Below are 18,851 nucleotides of genomic sequence, written 5' to 3' on the forward strand. Positions count from 1 at the left end.
GCCTATTTTCCAGGACAAAAGTGCTTATAACTCCACCATCCTATGACGGATTTTTAAAAACTAAGTGTTTATGAGATCCTTAGGGAGTACTGCACAAGGCTATGCTAAATAAAAACTATTTCCATTAATTTTAAAATTCTCCCGGAATCGCTAGTAGAGTGTGGTGGATGGGAGAAGTCTCGCGTGGCCAGACCCTTTTCGCGCAGCCGCTTATCGATTGGAAATTATAAGCGCCGCGCTACAAGGGTCTGGAATAGTTCATGAACATGAATTTTTTCGACACGTTATTGGTGACAATTGAATGATTGGGTAACACCTAAGATACAAAGGTACAAAATGCAACGTGTGTTCCCTTGAATTTTTAGTCTGTTTTGATCGACAAATCCGCTTAAAACCTTTCGCCTACTTTCCTTGTAACTCGAGATGAACTGAGCTTGTTTGTCTTTATTCAGCCGTACTTGTTAAAGATTCAGTAGTAGGTAGAAGGAAAAACCTACAAGGGTCGATACTCGTCATCCCCAGAGGCCTTCTTCAGCTCATTCTTCAGTAATCAGATCACTTTGGCGATTAAGGGATCGCGTGAGCCAATTTACACTCCCCAACCACTGGGGATTGTAGATTTTTTTAAGTCCGTGAACTATTCCAGACCCTTGTAGCGCGGTGCTTATAATTTCCAATCGATAAGCGGCTGCGCGGAAAGGGTCTGGCCACGCGAGACTAGGATGGGAGTGCCAACTTGGGCCGGTTCTTCTTTCTTTAAAAAAAAAAAAAAAAAAAAGGAGCTCTTCTAGACGCCATATTCGAGGTCACGTGCGATCAAATCAGGAAATCGGCTGAGCTCTTGAGCTCTTCTAGTACCAAGTTTGGTAGGAATCCGATGAACAGGAAAATCGGTATCACTGGTAATCTTTGGTGGTGGTTTAGATCTTACCTCAACAACAGACAGCAATGCGTTCGCCTTAATGGTACATATTCCACTTTCTTACCAGTCCTATCAGGTGTGCCTCAAGGGAGTATTCTAGGACCACTTTTATTTCTTATCTACATCAATGACTTATTTTTATCTGTCCATTCCTCTAATGCTCTCTCCTTTGCAGACGACACAAAATGCTATAAACAAATTCTTGAACATCTAGACTCCATACAACTTCAACAAGACCTTGATTCAATGGCAAACTGGTCTAGAGATTGGAACCAATTTTTTAATACCAGCAAGTTTATACATCTATCATTTAATACAAAATTCCCTACATCCTACTTCATAGACGACACTATAATCAAAACTAGTAGTACTCACCGTGACCTCGGTGTCATTTTATCAACTGATTTATCTTGGAAAAATCATTATAACCATATATCAGCTAAAGCCTATAGAACCCTTGGACTACTGAGACGTACCTTCAGCCACTCAGTTGACATTCCAACCAAGAAAACTTTATATTTAGCATTAGTTCGATCACAATTACTTTACTGTTCTCCTTTATGGCACCCCTACCTTATTTGCGACATCTCTGCTTTAGAAAGAATCCAACGCCGGGCAACCAAATTTATTCTTAATGACTATGTAACCGATTACAAAACACGTCTTATCAAACTTAACATACTACCACTGATGTACACCTATGATCTTTATGACATACTCTTCTTCGTAAAATCAATCCAGCATCCATCTAATCATTTCAATATCAGTAACTATGTCAACTTTTGCCGCAATCCTACCAGATCCTCCACCAGTAACAAGCTTCAACACAATTTTACATCAACCAACAAACAAAGTAACTTCTACTTTAACAGATTACCAAGAACCTACAACAGTCTACCAGTACTTGACTTAAATCAACCTTTTCCCACCATTAAATCACAGTTACTCAAGATCTTCTGGCAGCATTTTATAAACAATTTTAACTCTGACAATCCCCACAGTATGCACTTTGTTTGCCCTTGTAGTACCTGCTCCAAGTCTCCTCGCCCACCAAACTTCAGCAGTAATTAATCTTTTTTTTTCTTCTTCTTCTTCTTGCTCTCTCTTAAAATAAGTACTTAGCTATATAAGTAAGTTTATTATTAAATACACATGTAAGTTTTAAAATTATAGGATAGTTCAACTATATACCAAATGTAAATGTATGTAATAACCTTAGCCAGCTAACTTAATTTGATTGTAATTTTATACATTCAATTGTAATTGTAAGTTGTACGTATACTTTTTCTGGCTGTGGACACCAGTTGCCCACAGACCATTAATGCAGGCCTTGCCTGCATTAAAAAGCAGTTAAAAATAAAATAAAATAAAATAACATTCACTGAGTTATGACCGATTATTTGCGTAAAATTAGGTCGAAGGTCTGTCACGCCCACAGGGTAAACCGCTTGAAGGAATGAGTTGAAAATTGCTATGTAGATGGAGTAACTATCGTAGGAGTGCCTTTGAAAGGAATCCAGTTAAAGGCCATCAAGATATGACACAAAACCCAACCTGTGTCAAAATTACGCGATCGATTTTTATGAATAAAAAAACTTAGTTTTCACGTCTACCAGGCAAACCGCTTAGAGCAGTGAGCTGAAAATCGGTGTGTAGCTGGAATAATTATCATAGAAAGTCCTTGCAGTAGTATAGAAGAATCGGATTACAAACCACTGAGTTATGATTCCAAAGCCAACTACGTGTAGCATATGCGAGATCGAGATACTCTAATAGAACAGTCACCCTAATAGAGCATTCAGCTACGTTTATAATTTACTCCATTATAGAATTATATTACATTGCAAGTTATTCTGTAGGGAGTTCAGCTACAAACAAGTCATCCTGTAGTCCGATCAGCTAGAAGAAGGTACCTAATAGAGAGTTCAGCTTCAAACAAATCGCCCTGTAGAGAATTCAGCTACAAACAAATTGTCCTGTAGAGAGATCAGCTAGAAGAAGTTACCTTGTAGAGAGTTCAGTTACAATGAAACCATCGTGTAGAGAGTTCAGCTGCAAACAAATCCCCCAGTAGAAAGTTCCACTATGAACAGATCACCCTGTAGAGAGTTCAGTTAGAAACAAGTCATCCTGTAGAGAGATCAGCTAGAAGAAGTCACTTTGTAGAGAGTTCAGCTACAAAGAAATCACCATGTAAGAGAGTTCAGCTGCAAACAAATCACCTGTAATGAGTTCAGCTAGAAAGAAATCACCCTGTAGAGAGATCAGCTAGAAACAAGTGGCCCTGTAGAGAGTTCAGCTAGAAGAATTACATTGTAGAGAGTTCAGCTACAAAGAAACTACCATGTACAGAGTTCAGCTGCAAACAAATCGCCCTGTAGAGAATTCAGCTACAAACAAATCACCCTGTAGAAAGATCAGCTAGAAGAAGTTACCTTGTAGAGAGTTCAGCTACAAACAAGTCATCCGGTAGAGAGATCAGCTAGAAGGATCACCTTGTAGAGAGTTCAGCTACAAAGAAATCACCCTACATCTGTATTTCATCTTTTCTTCTTCCTGTAGTAAAAAAAAAGATAGGTTAAAAAAGCCCTAAAGCTGGCCATGGGGTATACAAATGCAAAAAAGAAGTGAAATCTAATCCAAATCAAACAAGCTGTAAAAAAAGAGTGTGGCCCTCAAAAAGGCTATGGTAAAAAAAAAGTGAAATCCAAGGTGGCAGCCAAGAAATAGCTGTAATGGTAGGTTAATGGTGAAAATTTTAATAACAACAATTCAGGTGAATTTGGTGCCGCTTGGTCTTGGCACAAAATTCACCTGAATTGTCGTTATTAAAATTTTTACCATTAACCTACCATCACAGCCATTTCTTGGCCGCCACCTTGGATTTCACATCTTTTTTCATCCTGGTCTTGTCGGGGGCCACATTCTTATTTTACAGCTTAGCTGTTCTGGTTTAGATATCATTCAATTTTGTTTTTCAAGCCACAAAACCAGCCATAAACTGACTATGGTGCTTCCTTTTAACTTGCTTTTTCTTCTTTTCTGCAGGAATTGTGGAACAAAAGAAGTAATTGTGTGTATACCTTTATGTCTGATTAAATATTTGTATATTTAACACTGAATGATTATCACATACGTAGGTAATAAGGTGACTTCTTACGTACATAACTGAACTGTAGCTGAAACTCTCATCTCATTGTTTGTAGTTGAACTCCTTTCATGCCGTGATTATCAGGAGGTGACAGCTATGCCACCAATATATACATATAGTTGATTAACTGTTTTTTCAAACATGCTTCCATTCCTTATAAAGAAAACAAGTCACAGAAGGTTTCACTGTGTACCAGTTTATGATGTCATCATTACTTACACTTTGGTGTGTTCATTATAAAAATGGAGTGATGACCTGTTCAGTTACAGTGTGTAAGTGATGTTGCACATGTCAGAGCAAGGGAAGGCCATCATATTCTTCTTGTCACAAGTGATAATATGGACAGCCATTTTTGCTGGTGGTTTCACTGGACTGTACTTTGGGCTGAGAGAAAGTATGGTTAACATTTTGATGTGGTGTATAGTATTAACTCTAACCATTTCAATGTAGGGAATGAAAATTCTGAGACAAATTCTGCATGTAAGTTAGCTAACATTGTGTACATATAAGACTAATAGTTAACTATTAACTGTAAATAACTTAATTATTCATGCCATTGTTTATCATTAGATATCGTGGATGCTACTAATAATACTAGCACTAACACTACCAATGTTAGCAATGTTACAGTCAATACTACAATTAAGTCTACTACTAAAACTGCATCTGCATCTGGTGATCCCCACTTCACAGTACCACTGGTCAGTTCCAATGATACACTCTGCTACTCCATCCAGGGTTATGCTGGTCTGGCCTTCAACCTCATCTCTAACTCTCATCTTACTGTTAATGCCTTATTCACTGACAGTATCAATGACACTAAAGAAGTCACTTGGATTAGTAAACTAGCAGTTATATTTCACACCAGTGGACAAACCATCGTGTTTGACTCTACCCATCAACAAGTATTCATGCCCAGTATGGGTAAATTAAAGGCCTCAATTGTGAAACAAATTTTCTTGAAAGAAAGTGGACAATTTGCTGTGAAATTTGCCAAGAAACCACTGGTTAAGGAAGAATTAAATGTTAAGGAAGAATTAAACTTCATTGAGATAGTTTGTAAAGAAATTAAATTCACTGCAAGATTTCACAATGATCATCTTGATGTTGACTGGAAGTTACAAGATAAACAGATCATTCACTCTCATGGACTCATGGGTAAGTTGACTACTAACTATATTGTCAACATGTTGTGTATGTGTTTATTGTGAACAGGTCAGTTCATGGCAAAGGGAATAGTAGTGGATCAGATGAAACAGATACTAATACGACCTGATCATCCTCCTGTTCCTGTAAGGCTCCATCACATTTGGGATTACACTCACTCTAACACTGACCAGCTCCCCTCTTGTTGGCTTGTTGTGAATGATGGAATACAAGGGGAGGGATTGATTGATGGTAACATACTGGATTATGTTGTTGATGATTTACTACAAGAGCAGCTCATTTATACAAGCAGCAATCAGCACCACTGATATGATGTGACCTATGCGGCCTACGCACATATTTATCCTTGAAGACAGTAATCGAAAGTCTTTCCGGCATCACCTTTATAATTACTTATGTGTCAAGTAACTTCTTAATCACTGTTTTGTGTTTTGTTATGTACTGTTTAGTTTGTAGTGTACTGTAGGTATATGTATGTTTGTTTTTAGTAGGAGGACACCTTGTACAGGCTTTGCCTTTTGTGTATGCCTTCCTTTTTGGTAAATTGATAATAATAATAATAATAATTTATTTTTTATCTTTCTATGTAAGGCAACTATTCTGTATCACTGTTGAAGCTATCAATATAAAACTCATAATATATATAGTTACAAACAGACCTGCCACATTAGCACCAGTGTAACACCTACGTACCATGACTGGCTTCAACCTGCTCATACACTTAATATGAATGTGTACAGTCTTGTTACCTAATACTCAATACTACACAAGATGCAGCCATTACTTCATTGCAGCTGCACATAATTAATAGGCTGACTGCTGATCACTATAGTAACCATATACAACATACTGTTGAGTCACCATTGCCACTATAGGTGGACCCTGTACACCTGTAACTACTACCAGCTGAACAGGTCGTCATATTATTGATCATATAATATACGTATAGTTTCTATAATATGTGGTGACCAGCTATAGTACAGTATTTAATTAATGGTTTCATTTGAACAATTAAAACTAATATGTAACTAACCTAACAACAAATCATTAATGGGCACGCATGTCCATATACAAGCTAGTAACTATAGCAATAAAATATAACTAGGTACATAACAGACAGGTAGCTAGGATGTGCTGTTCTAAACTGAACACTTTACAGCATAGCTATATAACAACTAGAATAAGTGATGAACACACTTGCAAGGTGCATCACCATGCACATCATCTGTATATACTCAATAGCGTGCAAGGAGAGCACATACATGTAAATTGCATTCCTACCAGCCTAAGCTCTGCTTGAAGCAATAAGGATCAAATCATTACAATTGCAAAAGATTATCAATTTTTGTCAAAGACATGGGTGGGTATACGCCAACAAAAGTGCTCCCCAAACAAAACATACAAACATACACACACAACACATAAACAATTACAACAGATACAGTTTAATGTAAACTTTACACAATAAGAAAACAATGAAGTGCAGTCCAAAATTGCAATAGGATTATATTTATAGATAGCTGTAGTATGTGGAGAGAAATAGATCTAGCTATAGCTACATGAAATAGAGAGTAGCTATAGACCTTTGGAATTAACTTACATTATTTTCATGGTAGCAGAGGCTTGCAAGAAAAGCAAAAAATCTCAACTGTACCATTCTAGTAGATGGTGCCGTTTATATAATTTATGCCATGCTTAATGTGTTTAAGGTCTCTGCGAATGCTGCTGTTATGCGTACATGTTGATTTAGGCATTCATGTGCATGTTCTAAGATCTTTTCCACATAACTCCATTCACACTTTCATAGCACATAAGTATTCATCACTCTTCTGTAGATTACATGTAATTGTATGGTTTATGTCAAAAATATATATTAGTGATAGCTAACTGGCTGCGTGCCAGGACAGCAATACTTCCACTAGTGAGTCTTCTACTAACAAGTTTGTGTGCTTCACTACCTTACTGTAATGAACACAGTCAAGTGCTCATCTACTCCTACTAACCATGTATATAGCATTGAGGTGATACCTGAGAAAACAGTTCAAAAATTAAAACAAGGTGGTTATAATATTGTTTCAGTCTATGATAAATGATAACAGTAAAGGTGTGATGAGCTGATGTGTATGTATTGGCTCCATGAGTGTTAGGATGAAGTGTAGTAGATACACTTATACAGCTTTTTATACATATTGTGCACATTATATACTTCAACTAAACAGTTTAAATATGACCCAAAGCAGACTTTTGAAGTATAGTTAAAATGCATGCCACTTTGACTGAGCTATTTACTTATTTATCTTCAAAGCACAAACTACTTTTAATGTCAGCCCATGCATATTATATGTACACTAGCTACAATTAAACGGTGCATTTTGCCACAGTAACTACTGACTTTAATTCTCTGCAAGACCATACGTAAAATGATACATACGTGACTTAGTAGACACAGAGACGTTATAATTATGTGGCAGCAAAAATCATTGAGTCAATACATACAGTTAGCAAGATTCAGCTACAGTAAACTTGTAATAACGAGGAATGCATATAATGTATTTATTGTAATATGACTATGCAAGTCATACACTTTAAGCTGTACTGGTTAATAAGTTATAAATAATTGTATGACATCATGTAACAAAACACTAGATTGTTGTTGATGTGGGCTGTGTGCACAATTAATAAGTGTACAAGACTGTCACAGAATAGGATCCAAACATGGGCCAATCAACACAGGTAGCTTTAAAACAACAAAGCATCGGTATGTCAGAGTTGCTCTCAAAGTCTGCTGTGAGTACCTTTAAAACTGAACTGTTCTTGTAGTAGATCATCAACAACATAATCCAGTATGTTACCATCAATCAATCCCTCCCCTTAAATTCCATCATTCACAACAAGCCAACAAGAGGGGAGCTGGTCAGTGTTAGCAGAGTGGGTGTAATCCCAAATGTGATGGAGCCTAACAGGAACAGGAGGATGATCAGGTCGTATTAGTATCTGTTTCATCTGATCCACTACTATTCCCTTTGCCATGAACTGACCTGTTCACAATAAACACAAACACAACATGTTGACAATATAGTTAGTAGTCAACTAACCCATGAGTCCTTGAGAGTGAATGATCTGTTCATCTTGTAACTGCCAGTCAACATCAAGATGATCATTGTGAAATCTTGCTATAAATTTAGCCATATTTTCCTTGTATACTACTTCAACACTGTTTGAGCCATTTTTAGGTATTAGTCCTTTAGTAAATTTCAGGGGCAGATCCAGGAACTGGCAAGGGGAGGGGCACAAATAGGCTAAGTTGTAGGTGGTTGGGGAAAGCCAAATTCTCTTGTTAATTGGTGCATTTTTGAAGCACCAAATAATCACCTCTTTATAGTGTCTCACTGTTGAATTTTGCCATTTTGGCCTTTGCAGATGGCTGTGAAGTCGTAAAAACTGTTCAAAAGGCTTCAAATGTCTTAAACAACAGCAACACAATAATTAGAGGCGCTTAGTATGCAAGAAGAGCTGCATAACAATTTCACAACTAGTTTGACTGGTTTGCTTTGATTTCAGGTGAAATTCTACTAAAATGTGCATATTTTCACAAGTTTTATAGCAAAACTGATCTTGGCCTGACAAAGTTCAGTATTTTATTCAGAAGTAGCTATGGCTAGCTTCTCCACAAGGTGAGGGGGGGGGGGGGGGGGGCATTTGCCCCAAATACCCCATCCTGGATCCGCCATTGAATTTTACCACAAATTGTCCACTTTCTTTCAAGAAAGTCTGTTTCACAATTGAAGCCTTTAGTTTACCCATACTGGGTATGAATACTTGTTGATGGGTAGAGTCAAATATGATGGCTTGTCCACTGGTGTGAAATATAACTGCTAGTTTACTAATCCAAGTGACTTCTTTAGTGTCATTGATACTGTCAGTGAATAAGGCATTAACAGTAAGATGAGAGTTAAAGATGAGGTTGAAGGCCAGACCAGCATAACCCTGGATGGAGTAGCAGAGTGTATCATTGGAACTGACCAGTGGTACTGTGAAGTGGGGATCACCAGATGCAGATCCACCACCAATAGCTACAGAAAACCAAACCAAAATTCCCACTAACTATTAGCTACATGTGTGTCACAACTTGCATATTAGATATATCTAGCTGCATACATGCTTACTACCCAGTCATTTATGCATAGTAAAAAAATTGCTGCTTTACTTACGTGCTATAATCCCTGATGGAGTATCAAGAGCTAAGGATCAATAAATGACACATTAATTACAACACATCTAATAACTGTCATGATCTTACCTGCACCAATGCAGTAACTTATTGCTACCAATGCTGACACAACCGCTGCACACCATGCTGTCACTTTTATGCTGGACAGAATGGCAGAGATTAATGTTTGTCGCAACATGTGCTACAGCAATTACTAGACTATCAGCAAAGATGCTTCATCTCCATACTTACAATGAAAACAGTAAAGTGCACATATACTTCCACTGATTACACCATGCACACACATACACAAGTAATAGTTGTACAATTGTGTGTGTGCCATGTATCTGTAAACTTGCATACATATGTACCATAACATGTGTACGCATAATTGTTCGGCAAGATTTGTTTAAACATACATACTATAACACACACACACACACACACACACACACACACACACACACACACACACACACACACACACACACACACACACACACACACACACACACACACACACACACACAAACAAACAAACACAATACATTCCTTTTTAGTAGTCCACAATGCAATTGATTGACTCTTTCTTGTCTAGTTAATTGTACATCATTTCTGTGAGGTATGTTGCTTGTATAGCTATACTTTAAGTGAAATCAATAAACAAAATTAAACAATATTTAAGAGCTTATAACGATTAAATTACAGAACTGAAGGTCTGTACAGTTCTGTAAAGTATTAATAAATAAATACAATAAAAATGTGACTGTATGCTCACGGCTGGTCTTGTATAATTTATTAACTTCAGCTCCATAACTCTTTAGACAGTTTACCAATAAACTTGAAATTACATCAGAATAATTATAGTAATGTGTGGTGGCTTTATTAACAATGCCAAATTTTGAATTTGTATTTTTGCATTCATGGGTTTATGAGTTGTCTACAATTTAAAGATCTACACATGTATAAGAGTGATTTGTACACTTGAAATATTACTAACTGCAGTTTTCACTCTGACATGTTAATTACTATATTTGATAAGTAAAATCAGTTGTACGTATAAATATTTTGTACCAGTAACTATCCTAATGTTAATATGACCAGGCAGGTACATTAAACTTGACATAGGCACAATCAACACATATCTACATAGCTATGTACATTGTTATGGTATCTTCAACCTGTGAATATTCATATTATTGCTTACATTTATATTAGTACTAAAAATTGGTGATATAAATACAGACATGTAAATCTCTAAGTCATGAAATAACCAAATAATTTGTGTGACTGTTCTGCATTACATAAACACTAGTGCAACTGATTGGCAATAATATTGGTACCCCAATTTTGTTAATTTCTATAAACTTTTGTGGCCTGGTACTTTGTGTTCAGCAGTGAGAGTGGTGTTTGGTAGTTTTTTATTGAGTCCCCCAAATTGTTGTTAGCTGGCTGCTATGTATCTCAAGTTCTCAACAATTATGACATTTTTAACAATCCTGCCATTTTATTTCAGCAGTATGCCCAGAGTCTTAGTTATTTAACAGACACTGAGCCCACAAAGTAAAACCAACTACTAACAAATGAAGGTATCACAGATTGTGATAGAACGGTCAAGTATTCTATTAGAACAAACAGATGGTTGATCATGAATCACATTACAAAACTGAGTTGTGTTTCGGTGTACAGTTTTGGTCAGTGTAACTTGGTACAAATATCTACTGTAACATACAACAACTAGTTACTGGATTTGAAGTGCTATCATCTTTACAGCTAGTCTCTCTTGTCAATTTAGCTTACAACTGCTACTATACGTATGTAATTATATTCTAAAAAATGTAACCTCAAAGTTTTCATGGAGAACATACATGCCTCCACATCCCTCTAGTTTAACATGACTTCATGTGCCAGTGATCACATGTACATGTGTAGCTAGTGATGTTATGATGCCTAGTTCACTTATTGTTTCCTAACTTAAATGTGCATACTGGAATTTAGCTATTCAATATATCCACCATTTAGTGAATGTGTAACTTCATTAAACAGGCTATACATAGGACCAGGTGTTGATGTCCTAGCTATGACCCTTCTGTAAAGTCTTAATAAATAAAGCTGTTGTTAACAGTACTGCTCCATTTATAGCTCAGTATATAGTAAACAGCTGATCCACTTAGAGAATAACTGTGACCCTTATAGTAACTATACAATAGTGGTTACGTACATATCTACCTCAGGAGGTAAGGTGATAATTAAGTGGATGATTTTAATTTGAGAATATGGATGCTAAATGGCATATAGGGGTATACTGAGTAGTGACCACTTAGTTATCATGTGGATACTGTATATGTGTGTCATCTTGTATTGGAAAGTATGAGAAACAACCAAAAACTATGCAAAATTAATACAGATAGATGAAATATGATGATGGAATTGTTGTTTCATCTTCAACTACAACACTTTCTCAACTTGTTTAAACACTGGCTAGTTCTCTCTTATGAAGGAAGTCAAGGAACTATGTTATCAGCAGAAGAGATATAATGATCACACAGATATTCCAGATCAGGGAACCTAGTATGAGGCTAAAGCCAGTACATGCACACTTTGGCTATTCAATTGTGTTCATAATACACTAACTGTTATCACTATATAAAATATCAATATAGTTAGTGTACACTGTAATACATTTCTGTGTCTTGATAGATTGGATTTCTCTCCAAATACGTATTAATAGCTACTTGTGCTAATATCACTTACATTCATGTAGAAACCTTATAACACATCATAACTAGTGTGCACTTCATTGGCTTAGTAATAGCAATATCAATTTTGTCAGTGTGCTGACCTGTCACTTAATAATTCAATCAGTTACATTTGTATGATTTTTAAGTGTTACTGATATATTGCACAAGTATATAGTGATACAATATAGTTGCCTTATACAGAGCAATAAACATGATGGCTAGATAGCAGTCTTGAAATAATTGAGACACTGTACATCAGTGGTGCTTGTTGCTGACTTTAAAACTGAACTGCTCTTGTAGTAAATCATCAACAACATAATCCAGTATGTTACCATCAATCAATCCCTCCCCTTGTATTCCATCATTCACAACAAGCCAACAAGAGGGGAGCTGGTCAGTGTTAGAGTGAGTGTAATCCCAAATGTGATGAAGCCTTACGGGAACAGGAGGATGATCAGGTCGTATTAGTATCTGTTTCATCTGATCCACTACTATTCCCTTTGCCATGAACTGACCTGTTCACAATAAACACAAACACAACATGTTGACAATATAGTTAGTAGTCAACTAACCCATGAGTCCATGAGAGTGAATGATCTGTTCATCTTGTAACTGCCAGTCAACATCAAGATGATCATCGTGAAATGCCACTGTAAACTTGGCCATATTTTCCTTGTACACTACTTCAACACTGTTTGTGCCATTTTTAGGTATTAGTCCTTTAGTAAACTTGACAGCAAATTGTCCATTTTCTTTCAAGATGACTCGTTTTACAACTGATGCTTTTAATTTTCCCTTACTAGGCATAAATACTTGTTGATGGGTAGAGTCAAAGATGATGGCTTGTCCACTGGCATGAAATATAACTGCTATTTTACTAATCCAAGTGACTTCTTTAGTGTCATTGATACTGTCAGTGAATAAGGCATTAACAGTAAGATGAGAGTTAGAGATGAGGTTGAAGGCCAGACCAGCATAACCCTGGATGGAGTAGCAGAGTGTATCATTGGAACTGACCAGTGGTACTGTGAAGTGGGGATCACCAGATGCAGATCCATCAGCTAAAATGACATAACTCATACTGTGACAACAGAATAGTGATTATAGCTCATTAACTGTATATAGTCTGTCTCTTTTATGTACTAGCTATAGACACTGTGCACTGAGCTATACAACAGTATTGCAATTACCTAATGTATGCTTTCAGCATAACTTACGTTTACTGTCAAATCCTGAGTCAGCATTTGCTGTAGGGACCAGTAAAATTAATCGACAGCTTTACTCATCATATAACAGTACCTGTGGCTAGCTTGTAGCACAACACACTGACACTCATCCACACATCAAGTATAAAACTGTATGGACTGAAACATTTTTTAAGGTAGCTCATATCTATACTGGGTAGCATATAGTCTGTCATTAAACATGGTTTGGCCTTCATATTTATGAGACTTATGATGATACCTCACAAGATTGACATTTAATATATAACTTTTAAAATAGTTTGATAGGATGCAGGTAAGGGAGTACTATATCTAGCTCTCTATATGTACTATGTGTCAGATTCTGATGTGGCCAAGTTTAATTCGCTTTAACAGAAAGTCATAGTTCAAGTACATATCGGTGATGACCATTTAGTATTTGTGTACAATTTTCACTTCACGACGGTGGTATGTAAAAACATTGCTATGACTATGAGATTAACTGCACTAAGCAAAACGTGTTAATATCAACTCACAATTTATCCGTATATGATGAAACACACTGCAGAAAATACATTACGAACATTGTACTGTAAGTATGTAAATCTCTTGTAGCTGCAGCTACGCAGGGTGAGCATATGGTACACATATGTGAGTATGATCCAGCTATGTAATACGAATTACCAAGATGTGAAGATGCTATGAATCTGCACCATGTAGTGTTTAATATATGTCTGCAGAGCTTGTGACAGTTGACGTTGGATGTTTAGGCCATTGTATGTCAACAACAGTAGCAAAGTTGAGTGAAATATACCATGTACCTACCAAAGAACTTTATCCTTCAACAAGCTTGCAATCTTGATTTTCATTGCTATAGATTGTCAGCACACACGTAGGTTGTTGGACTAATATTTGTATTATGTTTTTGCGTTGTATTTAATGTTTTATAATTTTATGTATTTCCAGGGCTCCATGATGTGATATGAAAGTTTTTGTATCTGCAACTATTGTTTAAAAGGCATAAATTTGTCCATTGTGCAAGATCACACAGGACTGTTACCAGACTTATAGAGATCCGTCATTAATTTTATTGACTTGGCTTTTGTTGATTGGCATTGTGCTGGCATAATAGGCTTGCAAAAGCAGCAATCATTATTGTGTATGCATTATGCCAAGATAATGGGACAATTTCAATATTTTAAATCACAAATTAGTACAATCCAAGTGAAAAATGACAGCCAAAGATGAATGCACTACACTTCATTAATGTATTGCATATTAAAAAGTGTGCAATATTGTATATCTATTTACTGTTTCTTGGATGGTTATTCGAGATACTCTAATAGAGCAGTCACTTACTCTAATACAACAGTCAGGAAATACTGATATACTCTAATAAAACAGTCAGCCCTCAAATATGATCTTGATTTTGAAAGCATGTTAAAATATAAAAATATTATTAATAAACGAAGTATAATTGGTATATATTCATGCTATATGAGGTAGGTATAATAAATTATTATAATGTCGAAGTTTCCATCAGTGGTATTACGTACTTGAATCACTTATTAAATTAGCACAATTAACTCATATACTGATACTAACTCATATTTACTCTATCTTGTAACAAACCTTTCAAGTACAGACTAGTCTGAGGTAAAAATAGATTACTATTCATAGCAGTAGTCCATTACACTTTGTGGTATCAGTATAATATGGGTTTGCTATGTTACTCATGGACAGTAGGCAGTAACACCATAGTTACCTGTAATTTATTAATGCTGTACAGGTAAAAGCTTAAGCAATTAAAACAGGTAGTATATAGTAATCTTAAAAAAAAAAATAAAACAGGTGATTTGTGATATTACAAATATTTAAAGAATGTATAATATAGCTGTAGTATATAAAATGGATATTGTACAGTGGAACCTGTGTTACGGTCACCTGGATTAAGCGGCCACCTTATGCAGGTTTTCTCTATAACAGCCACCTGTATATAAAGGCCAGATATATCTGGTCCCAAGGTGACCATTATAGACAGGTTCCACTGTATTACCATAGCTGGCAGTAGTACTAATACTTTTCTTGGCTACTTGTTTCTGTCTAACGTAGTCAGTGCTGTCTAACTTAATTAACCATACTACCATTCAATACACTTGCTACTGAACTTAGCGTTTACCTTGATGTTTACATGCAACATACAAAGAGACTAAACCATTGCTGTTTTCCTGCACATTTTACAATTTTATCAAATTCCACCATTAGGAGTTGTGGAGGATGTGACATCTATGGCAACTTCCCAGTGAAAACTTTACTGGCCATGCAGTGTTCCAAACTTACATGAAAACCAGTGATGGAACCGAAGTAAAAAAAACAAAACACAGATATGTGTGACCCTTATCAGTGGTTTAGATGCAAACCCTCAGAAGAATTGTAATTAATTCGAATTTGAGAGTACAGAATATGCCATTGGCAAAAGGTACAGAGTTGTTGTCACTTATACTAACTGTAAGTGATCTGTCGTCTTATCAGCAAGTTTGAGAAACAATAAAAATCTACGTAAACACTAGTACACATGCATGTTATTGATTCCACAACCAATTTTATTGTTGCTTCATCCCATAGGTGGTGGAGACATGGGAGCTAGCCCCCCCCCCCCCACTTTTATAGGACAATGTTTGCAAGAAAAGATTGAGATGTAAGTAAAGTAACTTGAGTTATATTACCTGTTTTTATAGCATTACTTAGTTACCACAAAAGTAATAATATTACATAATGCGTTACTCCCAACACTGATGATTTGAAATGTCTTTATAGATTGAATTTCTCTCTAAATACGTATTAATACTTCCACATGTACATTCATGTAGAAACCTAACCATTACAACATATCATATAACAGTGGCCACTTCATTGACTTAGTACATCAATTTGTCAGTGTGGAGGTCTGTCACTAAATAATTCAATTAGTTATATTTGGGTGGCTTTTTGTGTCATTGATATATTGCACAAGTGGATAGTGATACAGAATAGTTGCCTTGTACAGAACGATAAACACAGAATCTAGCAGTCTTGAAATAATTGAGACACTGTACATCAGTGGTGCTTGTTGCTGTCTTCAAAACTGAACCGTTCTTGTAGTAGATCATCAACAACATAATCCAGTATGTTACCATCAATCAATCCCTCCCCTTGTATTCCATCATTCACTACAAGCCAACAAGAGGAGAGCTGGTCAGTGCGAGATCCCAAATGTGATGGAGCCTTACAGGAACAGGAAGATGATCAGGTTGTATTAGTATCTGTTTCACCCGATCCACTACTATTCCTTTTGCCATGAACCCATGACCTGTTCACAATAAACACAGTACACAACACGTTGACAATATAGTTAGTAGTCACCTAACCCATGAGTCCATGAGAGTGAATGATCTGTTCATCTTGTAATTGCCAGTCAACATCAAGATGATCATTGTGAAATGTTGTAGTGAACTTGGCTATATTTTCCTTGCACACTACTTCAACACTGTTTGTGCGTTCACACGCACACCACATGTTATAGAAAATTGCATCACAATAATCAAGTGTGCCTAACAGTGAGAGAAACATTTTTAGGTATACCTACATGTCAGTGTATCTGCTATACAGTAGAGTAGATACTGTCAAGCAGTGATTAGAATGCATTTAATTGAACCCATTTGGCTTATCACAGCTACATTTTAGGATTAAAGTAGCATAAATATACACCACTCAGTGATGAAATGTTGTCACATGCACAGTGACCCCACCTTAAATATGCATGAAACCAAAAAAATGCCAGTTCAGTAGTCCATTCCATTATTCCAGTCCAATAGTCCAGTCCAGTGATTAGACACTAACCTATGTACTTGTAGCTGACAATAGGCTGTTCGTTAAAAGAATAAAATATGGAGGTTCTAAAAGGCCATGCAGTTAGAACTGATGGGCTCAGAATGCAGCTAATAGTATCTCCAGTTGTGTTAGCACCCATCTCTTCCTTGCACCCATTTCTTCCTTTTGAGAACTAACTGTTTTAGCATAGTTGTCAGACATGTCATTCTTGCTGCATTAATGTGACATCATTATTTAATTATATTCCATTTTTACAACTTGGTGATGCTAGAGTAACCAGATTCTGCCTTTTTGTGAAGGGGTGGGCACCACCACACTACTTGTACCCCAGGATTCCATCGGATCAACTGTCGCAGCCATGACCTTGACGATGTACCACTTGGTCTGCAGGTGAGTTTTTTTATTTTTTGATTACATGTGGTGCTTATAAGTATATGTTTATTCTGTGGTGTATAATTGAGCAAGGCCACTACCCCCCCCCCCATTTCACAATATGTTTACATGGTATCCTATCCTTGTATGCTACAATGTATGTATCTTATTGTATCCTATCTATGGCAGTTTGTTCAGAGTACCCTAGTTGAAAGGTGACATGAATGGATAGTATACGCATGGTAATGTATTCTTGGGTGCTTTTAGCAAGTACAATGTCACATATCACTATATTATTGTTATACTCCCTTGTGTGGGAGAGTATATAGTAATTGTCTTGTGTGCAGTTAGGTGGTTATTCTCTCACACCTCTTAATACTTTTGGTGAGATGCTTGTATCTAGCTGTTTCTTTCCCAAGTTGAATTGTCTGTTCCTCAGTACCCTCTACAGAAAATTAAGGGATATCTTTTTAGCAAAGGTTAGTCTAATTTATGGTCAAAAATGTAGGCCCATGATTTGCCAACTTCTCTTCTGTGCATGCTATCGTTTCACTACACTCACGGTTCATTAGCTCTTGTCATAATGAACACAATGGACCCCAAGTCTGTATTTGTAATGGTTTAGCTGCTATTCAGCTGTGAAGGTGCAAACTAATAGCTATCTCCATGTGTACGTGATGATCACCCAATAATATTTCTTTTTGCAATAGCATTTATGAAAAACTCATGGAGATGCAATGTGGTCTTGGCTGCCCTTCCATAATAAATACATTGAAACTACGTATTTAAAATTTAAAACATAGGATGGATTCCTTCTGAATTAGTTTCTGCAAGCAGATGAGAGTATAGTGTAATTAGTAAAGCTCCATATTCTTGTCTACCATTTTAGGGGATAGAATGGTTGACTGCTATTATTGGGGGATATCGTTTGCTAAGAAACAGAGAGTTCGCTGGAACCAGCAGAACCATGAGAACCATGGGGACTACAGAACCAGTAGAACCATTAGAACCACGAGAACCAGCAGAACCACTGGAACCAGCAGAACCATTAGAACTACTAGAACCAACAGAACCATTAGAACCACAAGAACCACTAGAACCACGGGAACTACAGAACCAGCAGAACCATTGGAACCACTAGAACCATGAGAACCACAAGAACCAGCAAAATCACTGGAACCAGCAGTACCATTAGAACCAGCAGAACCACTATAAC

General features: G+C 36.6%; 2 protein-coding genes across 2 annotated transcripts; one reads left to right on the forward strand and one right to left on the reverse strand.

The window, feature by feature from the left end:
- Positions 1-3,964: 3,964 nt before the first annotated feature.
- Positions 3,965-5,851, forward strand: LOC136240646 (inter-alpha-trypsin inhibitor heavy chain H3-like). Its single transcript, XM_066031669.1, has 4 exons — positions 3,965-4,467; positions 4,524-4,553; positions 4,644-5,231; positions 5,289-5,851. The coding sequence occupies exons 1-4, from the start codon at positions 4,353-4,355 to the stop codon at positions 5,546-5,548; spliced, it is 993 nt and encodes a 330-aa protein (XP_065887741.1). The 5' UTR covers positions 3,965-4,352; the 3' UTR covers positions 5,549-5,851.
- Positions 5,852-12,302: 6,451 nt separating this feature from the next.
- LOC136241517 (inter-alpha-trypsin inhibitor heavy chain H3-like) lies at positions 12,303-13,591 on the reverse strand. Its single transcript, XM_066032740.1, has 4 exons — positions 13,491-13,591; positions 13,409-13,438; positions 12,764-13,252; positions 12,303-12,706 (listed from the first exon to the last, which is right to left on the reverse strand). The coding sequence occupies exons 1-4, from the start codon at positions 13,579-13,581 to the stop codon at positions 12,447-12,449; spliced, it is 870 nt and encodes a 289-aa protein (XP_065888812.1). The 5' UTR covers positions 13,582-13,591; the 3' UTR covers positions 12,303-12,446.
- Positions 13,592-18,851: the final 5,260 nt, after the last annotated feature.

Source organism: Dysidea avara, chromosome 12, assembly GCF_963678975.1.
Source record: "Dysidea avara chromosome 12, odDysAvar1.4, whole genome shotgun sequence".
Lineage (NCBI taxonomy): Eukaryota > Metazoa > Porifera > Demospongiae > Dictyoceratida > Dysideidae > Dysidea > Dysidea avara.